Source organism: Gymnodraco acuticeps, unplaced genomic scaffold (assembly GCF_902827175.1).
Source record: "Gymnodraco acuticeps unplaced genomic scaffold, fGymAcu1.1, whole genome shotgun sequence".
In the NCBI taxonomy this organism is placed as follows: Eukaryota; Metazoa; Chordata; class Actinopteri; order Perciformes; family Bathydraconidae; genus Gymnodraco; species Gymnodraco acuticeps.
The window spans coordinates 2,468,190-2,479,611 of NW_022990558.1; the positions used below are offsets into that span (position 1 = coordinate 2,468,190).

The following is an 11,422-nucleotide window of genomic DNA, read 5'->3' on the forward strand; positions in this document are numbered from 1 at the left end:
ATTTCCACAGAGTGTATTAAAAAAAAGTGCGCTTTCTTCAGTCAAACACCAGTCAACATACAGCTTGTCAAACAACAGCGTATTGAGCAGGAAAAAAGAAGAGATGGAATGATGGAGCAACTGTGCTGTCTGCAGTTTCTAACCCGACAGGGCCTAGCAATCAGGGGGCATGCGGATAAGGAGAGCAATTTCCAAAAGCTGAGAAAAACCCCACTCTGAAAAGCTTCATGCTCACCGGGAAATATGCATCACACGAGACAATTAATGAACTTATAAATCAAATGTATCTGGAGTCACTCCCCACTATATTAACTGAAATGTAAAGCAATGCAAAACACTATGCAGTTATTGTGGATGAAACTCGCGATTGCTCTGGGCAGAACAGTTGTCTCTGACTGTACGATGGGTATATACGATACGATATAGTAGGCCTACTTTATTGTCCCCGTAAGGAAATTTGTTCTGGACTCCGTCCTGCAGCGGGTAGCAGCTGATTATATTATTTTTACCTACTGCTGCAGGTCTCCCTTGAAAAAGAGATCATTGATCTCAATGGGATTTTACCTGGATAAATAAAGGTTTTGAATTGATTATGTTGTCCATGAAGACTTCATGATGTATGACTGTCCTAAGCTAAGACTGACGCAGAATCAATAACCCACTGACAGATTGCGATGTTAACAACCTCATGATATCCTCATATGTTTTTAACTTAGGATCATACCTGTGTTTAGTCTAGAAAAAGGTAAATGTGTGCATTTTATTATAAAGTTGTGTATATTTACAGACTGTTGCAAAAAACTAAGAAGCTTATAAACATCAGGTTTGAAACTAAAAGAGCTTTACAAAAAAGTAACACAATTTAAAGATGATTAATTTACATTTGTTGTCAAAGAGATGCTGATTTGAAACCGTTGTTACATACAGTTACGGCATTTCCTGTTTCTGCCGGAGAGAGGGAAGTTTGTCCTAAAGCTTGCCGCTGTATTTACTCCCTCCATCTGACAGGAGGGAGCCTCATGTGTGACTCCACGGAGTTCACTCCGTCACGGAGGGGGAGTGTGTAGGGTGTAGGGCGTGGTTTGGGATTGGGCCATACACACGCACTTTTTTGCCCCCCCCCCACTTCTAAAATGAATCCGGCGCGCCTGGTCCCATGTCATGTTTTTCCTGTTATTACCCGTCCCCTTGTGTGTTATGTAGCTTTTTCTGCAAACGGTCTGCAGAGTCACAAACCCTCAAAGTACACCCTGTAGCGAATAAAACTCTAACGGCCCATCTACACTACAGGCGTCAAAAAATGCTTTCAACGCTTCGCCCATTCATTTGAATGGGGTGACGTAGGATATTTTCAAACTTCGCCGAACTGCATTGTGGGTAGCATGGCAAGGCGTTGCAAGCAACGCGAGCGTCTATCGGCGTCAAAAGTTGAACAATGTTCAACTTTTGACGCTCGATGCTTGCTCGAAGCTGGCGTCAGCCAATCAAATCCCATTTTTGCAATTCCAGCCAGTACAAGCGCTAGCCAATCAAACCGCGTGCAAGCTGGGAGAGCCAGACCGCAGTTCATTTCCTTATATTCCAAACGAGAAATTACGGTAGAAAATCACCCGGTTCTTTCGACCAGAACTATTTACCGGGATACAAACCGGAGGAACCAGGCATGGAGGGAGGTGGCAGAGACAGTGGGTGAAACTGGTAGGTTTTCGCCTGTTTGGGGATTTGATATCCAGTTTACTTCGTTTTAACATTGCTATTGCTTTGTATGTCGGGGGCGGGAGATTCATGTGATTGGTTGTTGGTCGCGTTGCTCGCAAAAAATCGCCAAGCTTCAGACACGCCCAGCTTCAAGATTTTTTTATGCCTGTAGTGTAGACGGGCCGTAACGGAAAAGACGTGTCTATTGTTACGACCCGCCCTCTACTCCGTGGTACTGTAGTGGCTCCTGGGGAGACCCGCAACATAAAATAATACACGTAAAACCCAGTACTTGGTAATGATCATTTATTGAAGCACAGCCGTTTACTCACACAAGCATCCGGCAGATAAATGGTCTACAGCTCAAAAGTAGCAGAGAGATCATTAAAGGCGAGTGTCTCCCGGCGTTAGGATAGGCGAGACCTCCTTCTCCTCCAGTTTCTCCTTATAATACGGCTGAGTGGAATTAGGAACACCTGGGCAGAGGCGGAGCCAGGGGCAGACCAGGTGCACCACAGCAGGGAGACAGAAAAGACAACAAGAGGCGCATTCACACCGCAGTACTTTTCCCACAAAGGTTCATGAGAACTCTTTAGTTCTCATGAACTAAGTACAGATCGCGTTCACACCGAAATAAGTCCCTGGGGGAGGATTAGTCAAATGGAGCCGCTGACGTCACTTCTTCTTCTTCTGCTTTGGGTTTACTGGCAGGCCGCAAACCACTTCACGGCGTATACTGCCGCCCAAAGTCCCCGGCCGGAAGTCCCCGGAGTTGGGGACTGGCAGCAGCTTCTTCTGAAGCCTTCCGAGTAAATCTCCAGAACGCCGACACCTCCTCATCTCCACCGCTCCCCATGTTTTATTTTGTGTTGCCATAAGTTAGTCTCTCTGCGTTTCTGCGCTGGGCTAATGCTAATGCGAGGATAATAAAATGGCGGCTTCACAAAACCTTTTGGGAGTTTTACGGGGCGTGGTTTGCCATCCGCCCAGCCAATCAGAAATATAGCTCTTTTCTCACAAGAGAGCCGCACAGGGACTTTCGTGGGGGTAAAAAGGTTCTCATTAACTAATTTTAGTACCGGCTCTTTTTGGTGTGAACGCGACAAAAGAGTTCTCATGAACTAAGTTCTCATGAACCTTTGTGGGAAAAGTACTGCGGTGTGAATGCGCCTAAGGAGGTGAGCACTTAAAATTTATGCTGCCCCACAACGCCTCATTGGAGATTTTTCTTTTTCCATTTTTTCCCTCCGGGGCATACTGACGTAACGAGGACCAATCCACGGAGCTCCACACACACACACACACAACCTTATCTTTTCTCAGCCGCGGTGCTGCGCGGAGCTCCGTACACGAACACACTCAGAGCTCAGACTGAGCTCCGCGGTGTCTCGCAGACCCCACGCAGCAACCAGGGAACGACACCACCAGTAATCCAGCTCACACTGTCTGCTCCTCGAGCCTCAAAGGGCGGAACAGCGAGCCCCGCAACGTCCCGCCAACACGGCATCCAGACCCCACGCAGCATTCTCATCTGTTTGTCATTACTGGTGTCATTTTCTGGTTGCTAACAAACGCCATTGAAAAACATAATCACTGATGTTCAGCTGTAACGGTGGACTCATCAGAACAGAGTGGGCGAGCTGACCAATCAGAGCACACTGGGCTCATCGGGAGGGGTGGGGGGCAGGAGCTCCAACAAGGTGTGTAGGACAGAGAGTGAATACACATACTATACAGAGATGCTGTATGAGAAACCAATGTGATTTTGGAACATTGAACAATGTAAATCTATTCTAGTAGACAATGGAATTATGATCAGTAGAAATGGCCATGACATGGGACCTTTGACCTGTTAAGCCCGAGAGACCCCGGTACCGGGGTACTGCCGCAACATCTTGCAGGAAACAGTGTCTGAGGGCATGTTCATTTAATAAACTATGAATGTTTTATATCCATGTAACAGGTAGAAACTCATCTAACTGATCATTTTAATTTTTTTAAAAACCCCACAATGCTAACGCTGAGCCTCTGAATTAGCAACGAGCGAAAAATGCTAACAGATGACTGCACCGAAATTCACTCACAAAACCTTATTATTTATCTTTGGTGCACATCCAACACATCGTTTCACATCGTGAGGTGACACAGAATCGAAAGGTACCCTTATTATCACTCAATTATACGAACTCACGGAGGTAATAACAAGAACAGACATCAAAACATATGGCGCTAGGTAGCTAAAAACGCTAACATGGCTCACATGTGTCATAGTCTGGTCAAAAGTTGTCTTCAATGGCATTAAAACGATAAAAACGCTGCTGAAGTTAATCCAATGTGTCTGTGTCCCTTTGAAATGATTTCTGATAATCCATGAGCAATAAATCTGCTTTTCGGTTTCCAGATGTCAGAGCTAGAGCTCTATAGCTTCACTCTCATGCAAAACTGCGTCCGCGAAGCCCCCACCTTTTTTGTTTTACCATGTGTGTGAGTGGAGAGATTCCCCTTCGATTCTATTGGCTTTAACGGTCAGAAAGAGATGTCAATCACCAAAATCGACCAATGGGTTCCAGAGAAACGGTAAAACCCCCATTTCAGGTCAAATGTCACTTGTCACTTGTTTTGCATCAATCTTGATACAGGTACTTATTATATGTTGTACTTTGGATTCCTAAAGCTTTTAGTCTACCTTACCATCATCCAAGGGTAGTTTTCACTATAAGTAAAAAATAATTTTTGGACGAACACTATAATTTACAGTTTTTTACTATGTTCAATCTGAATTTTCTTTAAAATAAAAACATCTATATTGATTCTGACTCTTCTACATCCAACTCACAGGTTTATCATTACTTTGAGAAAGAAGATTATTAATTTAACCCTTTTAGAAGTGAAGATATGGTCATTTGTTCTGGGAATGTCATTTTCGAGCCTGAGACCTGAAAAACAGGCTTAGGGCTAAACTGGTTAAGATTGTCTGCTCCTTGAGCTCTGTGATCATCTATGTGGGCTATAATCTGAGGTGCTGTTAACTTGCGGTTTCTGAGGCTGGTAACTCTGATGTATTGATCCTCTGCAGCAGAGGTAACTCTTGCTCTTCCTTTCCCGGGGGGTCCTCATGAGAGAGCCAGTCTCATCATAGCATTCGATGGTTTTTGCGACTGCACTTGAGGATACATTCAAAGTTCTTGACATTTTCCGGATCAACTGGCCTTCATTTCTTAAAGTGATGATGGACGGTTGTTTCTCTTTACTGGGTTGAGTCTTCTTGCTATAATATGGATTACAACAGCAGTCAAATAGGGCTTTCCACTGTGAACTAACTCTACCTCTGCACAACACAACTGATGGTCTCAAACACATTAAGAATGCAAGTAATTCCACGCATTGACTCTTGACAAGGCATGCGTGTTAATTGAAAACCATTCCAGGTGTCTACCTCATGAAGCTGACTGAGAGAAGCCAAGAGGTGCACAGCTGTCATCAAGGCAAAAGGGGGCTACTTTGAAGAATCTAAAATAAAAATCATGTTCTTGATTTTTTAAACACTTTTTTTTTAGATAATTCCATATGTGTTCTTTCATAGTTTTGATGTCTTCAATATTAATCTACAAAGTAGAAACAAATTAAAATAAACGAAACACATTGAATGAGAAGGTGTGTCCAAACTTTTGACTGGTACTGTATATAAAAAACACATTTTAATATTTAGCAGGTTCCCTCATCTATAATCATTTATACAAGCGCAACTTTGAACATGTTCAGCAGTAAAATGCAACATACAAAATAATCAAGAAACATCATAAATTAAACACTGACAGGGAACATTTTACTGCTCCATCATTACTTTTACATAAGGAGGTGCCATAAAAGGTTCTGATGATACTTGCATACTTTTACTTAAATAAGGTTTGAATGCCGGATTTTAATTTGTAACAGAGTATTTTCATTATATACTGTAGGCGTAGTGTATCTGTGAACGATCCCAAATACAATTCATTGTTTACATTGCGGCTAGTGCTAAACCCTTTTTCATTTTTAACTGGAAGTGGAAAGGGGTTGGGCTACATGAGGTGAATTGAGCCAACAAAAATACACAATAGGTGGGACTAAGAAAGATAATGTGAAAGTATAAACACAAAGGCATTGATTAGGGCTGCAAAATGTCTCCCATTGTAATGGTGATTAGATTTGTAAATGCTAACACTTAACAGTTTGTTCTGACTGTGTGTTTCCTGTTTCCTGCAGATGTCCAGCAGCTGGTGGTGGTTAAAGAAGAGCTTCTCCCTGACCAGCAGGAGTGGAGCACCAGTCTGGACCAGGAGGACCCAGAGCCCCCCCCACACATTAAGCAGGAACAGGAGGAACTCAGGATCAGTCAGGAGGGAGAGCAGCTTCAGGAGCTGGAGGAGGCTGATATCACCAAGTCCACTTTCACTCCTGACCCTGTGAAGAGTGAAGACGATAAAGAGAAACCTCAGTCCTCACAGCCTCATCAAAGACAAACTGAACACATGGAAACAGAAGCTGATGGAGATGACTGTCGAGGACCAGAACCAGCAAGGAACTCAGATCCAGAGAGCAGTTTACAACCAAAGACTGAGGACGACACTGGAGACTCTTCTGAACCTGACACTGAAGACAGTGCTGATTGGAAAGAGACCAGAGAACCTGCATCAGGCTCAAACTCACTGAAAAATAGACATGAATCTGTCAGTGATCCACAACGTAGTGCTGAAAATAAACCATTCAGCTGCTCAGTCTGTAAAAAGGCTTTTTCACAGCGTAGAAATTTAAAGGAACACATGAGAATCCACACAGGAGAGAAGCCACACAGCTGCTCGGTCTGTAAGAAAGCTTTTTCACGGTGTGATCATTTAAAGACACACATGAGAATCCACACAGGAGAGAAACCACACAGCTGCTCAGTCTGTAAGAAAGCTTTTTCACATAGTGGAAGTTTAAAGGACCACATGAGAGTCCACACAGGAGAGAAACCACACAGCTGCTCAGTCTGTAAGAAAGCTTTTTCACAGAGTGGACATTTAAAGGACCACATGAGAATCCACACAGGAGAGAAAGCACACAGCTGCTCAGTCTGTAAAAAAACTTTTTCATGGAGTGGAAATTTAAACACACACATGAGAGTCCACACAGGAGAGAAACCACACAGCTGCTCAGTCTGTAAGAAAGCTTTTTCACATAGTGGAAGTTTAAAGGACCACATGAGAGTCCACACAGGAGACTCTCATCTCTCAAGGACCTGAGGAAGGTTGCACAAATTACTCCAAATTACTCCAAACTACTCGCATATAGTTTTTCCAATATTCACGAAACGCTGTATACAAATTCCTCTTATGATTGCAGACATATTTCAAATTTGCTTTTATTAGCCCCACCCCCCAGGAAGTTGGCCATATTCAACAATGTGCGTTTTTCATGCATTTTAAGCAATTTAAAAAAGATGTATAGGCCACGCCCACATTCTGCATTTGTTGCGACACTTTAAATGTCAGTTTGTGGTGACCCCCAGAGTATGTGTAAAAAAATAAAAATTCATCCATACATTCTTGAGTTATAAATTGATAGATCTTTATTTGTCATTGTACAGGTACAACGAAATTACAATAGACTCAAGCTGCCAACACGCAACAACAAGACAATATAAAAACAACAAGACACTATAAAAACAATAAATGGGACTTAAAAAAGACATGATAGGGAATATGTACATAAATAAATAATAAATAAATTAAATTGCACGATTCCCCTCGTATTGCACGGAAGGCTTATATAATTTAAATATTAGCAGCGTTTAGTGCACATATGGCTCTGGAAAAAAACTGAACTTGAGTCTGTTTGTCCGGGAAGACATGGTACGGAAGCGCCTGCCTGAGCGCAGCCGTACGAAGTGCTCGTTACCCGGGTGGTGTGGGTCCTTGAGGATTTTGACTGCCTTCTTAAGGCAACGAGAGCTGTACAGTACCTCCGGGGAGGGGGCAACCGATGATCTTCTGGGCCGAGTTGATGACCCTTTGGAGCGCACCGCTCTCTGCGGCTGTGCAGCTGAGGAACCACACGCAGATGCAGTCGGTGAGGATGCTTTCCACGGCGCAGCGGTAGAAGGACACAAGCAGGTCCTGTCTGAGGTGGTAATTCCTGAGTATTCTCAGGAAGTAGAGTCTCTGCTGCGCCTTCTTGACGGTTGCCGTGGTGTTGGTCCTCCAGGACAGGTCCTCCGCCAGGTGAATGCCCAGGAATTTGATCACTGAGACTCTCTACACACAGCCTCCATCAATGTACAGGGGCTGCATGACGGTCTTCTTCCTCCTAAAGTCAATGATCATTTCCTGGGTTTTCAGCTTGTTCAGCTGCAGGTTGTTTACTTTGCACAACGCTAGCAGTTGCTCCACCTCTTCCATGTACGCGGTCTCGTCACCCCCTGAGATGCAGCCCACCACGGTGGTATCATCAGCGAACTTTATGATGGAGTTGCTGGTGTGGGCGGGGACGAGATCATAGGTGTAGAGGGCGTATAGTAGGGGGCTCAGCACGCAGCCCTGTGGTGATCCGGTGCTGAGACTGAGGGACGTGGAGGTGTGGGTACCAATCCTCACTCTCTGGGGGCGATCAAACAGGAAGTCCTTAATCCATAGACACAAGGAATGGGATACTCCCAGGACTGATAGCTTGGTCACCAGTCTGTCAGGGAGGATGGTGTTAAATGCAGAGCTGAAGTCCACAAAGAGCATCCGTGCGTAGCTCCCCCTACTCTCCAGGTGAGACAGGGTAGAGTGGAGAGCTGTGGCGATGGCGTCCTCCGTGGACCTGTTGGCCCTGTAGGCGAACTGGTGGGGGTCCAGACCGGGAAGGAGGGATGAGACGATGTGGGGACGGACCACCTTCTCAAAAACTTTAGCGGGGGTGGAGGTGAGTGCCACTGGACGGTAGTCATTTAGGCAGCCGATGTTGTTCTTTTTCGGCACCGGTATGATTGTGGATGCTTTCAGGCAGGATGGGACGATGGCCTGGGACAGGGACTGGTTGAAGATCTTGGTGAAGATCCCCGCCAGCTGGTCAGCGCAGTCTCTCAGCACCCGTCCCAAGACTCCGTCCGGCCCCGCTGCTTTCCTCGGGTTCACTGCCTTCAGTGTGCGTCTCACCTCGTGCTCCGTGAGGGTGAGGCTGCTGAGGGCAGGTGGATGTAATGGTGTGGCTGCTTCCGATAGCCCTGTCTCGTAGCGGGCGTAGAAGGAGTTCAGTTCCTCCGCCAGCTGAGGGTCACCCCCGTCGGCCGAGGGGTGGCTGGGTTTGTAGTTGGTCATTTGCTGGACCCCCTGCCACACTCGCCTGGAGTCGTTGCCCCGGAAGCAGTCCTCAATCTTCCCCTTGTAGTCCATCTTGGCCCGCTTGATCCCCCGCTTCAGGTGGGCTCTGGCAGTGCTGTACAGCTCCCTCTCACCAGTCCTGAAGGCAATGTCCCTCTCCCTGACCAGGCGCTGCACTTCTCCAGTCATCCACGGCTTCTCGTTGGGATGAACCTGGATGCGCTTATCCACAGTGACGGAGTCTGAACAGTGCTTGATGTATCCCAGGACTGCTGATGTGTACTGTTCCAGGTCCTCATGTTCGAAAACCCCCCAGTTGGTGTTCTCAAAACAGTCTTGCAGCTGTGGAGTGGCGTCTAAAGGCCAGGTTTTAATTGTATTTATAGTGGTTGAAACACTTTTCCTGATGGGGGAGTAGGCCGGAATTAGGAGAAGGGACACATGATCTGACTGGCCTAGGTGCGCTAGCGCTTTAGCTCTGTAGCCCCCCTTAATATTAGTGTAGACCTTGTCCAGTGTTTTATCCCCCCTCGTGGCACATTTAACATGCTGGTAGAGTCTGGGAAGCACTACCTTTAAGTTGGCATGGTTAAAGTCCCCCGCAATGATGTGGACAGCCTCAGGATACATGCTTTGTTGACTGCTAATAGTATCATGTAGCTGACTTAGCGCCGCGCTAGCATTGGCTTCCGGTGGAATATATACTGCCGTTATCAATACAACATTGAACTCCCTCGGAAGGTATCTAGGTCGGCATTTAACTGTTATAAATTGGTGGTGTTTTTGGCGCCCCCTATAGTCCAAAATGAAAATTATTTGGTGTGCCTATTCCCCAAGACAGATTGAACCTATCCACCAAAGTCTGTGATGTTTGGATACATTGTTGATGAGTTATTTCTTTCTAAGCCCTGCCTTTTTGCGAGTACGATTCATGGCGGCAATATTTATCGTCTGAACATGCTGATTTTCTACGGTAATGTGTCTGACCCTCCACCGATGCTGTATACGAATCTTGGTGTTGAAAAACTGAAAATTGAAATTTAATTTAATATTTCACTGTTTTAGTCAATTATGCTAATTAAAAAATAATAATGTAGGCGGAGCTTAGGGTTCCAAGAGGATTATTTGTAGAGCAGGTCCACCCGGATTTGTGTGCAAAATGTCAGGTCATTTGGAGTTACGGTGCGACTTTGTAAATGTATTCCTAAATGGGTATTTCATAGGTGGCGCTAGCGAGCAAGTTGGACAATTTGAACCCATTGACTCCAGAATATTGTAGTTTTCACCAGTCCTGGCGTCCGTGCAAAATTATACAACTTTTGAAGCGTCCTAAAGGCCTCAAAAACAGGAAACACCAGCAATATAATAAGAAGAAGAATTCCTCCAATAACAATAGGTTCCTCGCACTTCGTGCTAGGACCCCGTTGGGTCCTAGCGCTCCGTGCTCGGGCCCTAATAAAAATAGAGCAGTAATTTACATGGAAATAGAATGCTATGAATGAATTTTGGAATATACACTATGAAATGTGAAATAAGAATATGATGAATATGTGCAGTAAGGAGTATGAACATTGTGTGCATTAATGTAATACATCAGTGTATCCATGGTTATAGCTCCTCCAGATTCAAATAAGCCAAACCTTTTGTACTGTATGTGTTATTTATTGACACTCGCCTTTCCTGAGAAACTCAGACTTTGCCTGGTCCAGTAATTTACGAGAAGCAGTAGAGTAGTTTGACATGTTGTTCTTCTTCATGTTCATGAACAAACATCGGTCGGCTATCTTCTCTATCGCTTCATATTCCAGAGATTTCTGCAGGAACTGAGCGATTCTGCCCACAGAGTCCTTCGGGTCCTGCAGAGAAACACAGATAAGCTCATAGTTCTGCAGTGGCTCTCCCAGTATACAATATTTTAGTAGAAGGAATTTGAAGATGATTACTAAATCAAGGTCAGAATTGTTGAGAAAATATTTGGAAAAGTGATTTGAGGCATATTTGAGGATTGTTCCTGAATCTCACCATTGTCATCTCTTCATAGGAGATGTGCATGAAGTGCTCTTTGTCTTCAGCATTCATCCAGCTCTTTACATGATCAGTTACAAGCCAAACATAACTGTAAGGAACAGAAGACACAAGTATTCCATTAATAAGAGGTTATCAAAACTTAGTATTAGTATCTTTCAAGATCTCCCTTGTTAAAGGCTACATATAATGCAAAATGCACTTGCTAATGGCTTTGCAAGATAAACATGTATCCATGGTGTGCTCGCGACCCACAATGTATAAGAATGGATCATCTTCTCTATTTGACTCTTGCTGTTATTTTGGGTTGCTTTAAAAAGACAGGTGCTGAAAATTAGCATTTTCAGAGAATTTATAAGAACAAGAATGTGTTT

The 11,422-nt window shown here is 44.6% G+C and overlaps 1 protein-coding gene across 1 annotated transcript; it reads right to left on the reverse strand.

Annotated features, from left to right (window-relative positions):
- Positions 1 to 10,684: 10,684 nt before the first annotated feature.
- LOC117553557 (sulfotransferase 2B1-like) lies at positions 10,685 to 11,212 on the reverse strand. Its single transcript, XM_034227553.1, has 2 exons — positions 11,046 to 11,212; positions 10,685 to 10,879 (listed from the first exon to the last, which is right to left on the reverse strand). The coding sequence occupies exons 1-2, from the start codon at positions 11,100 to 11,102 to the stop codon at positions 10,685 to 10,687; spliced, it is 252 nt and encodes an 83-aa protein (XP_034083444.1). The 5' UTR covers positions 11,103 to 11,212.
- Between the last annotated feature and the right edge of the window lie 210 nt (positions 11,213 to 11,422).

Bases quoted from the DNA above. Each gene is read 5' to 3' on its own strand.
- LOC117553557 (XM_034227553.1), bottom strand. From the start codon at position 11,102: ATGAATGCTGAAGACAAAGAGCACTTCATGCACATCTCCTATGAAGAG. The intron at 10,880-11,045 runs GTGAGATTCAGG...GTTTCTCTGCAG, and splicing joins CCTATGAAGAGATGACAATG to GACCCGAAGGACTCTGTGGG.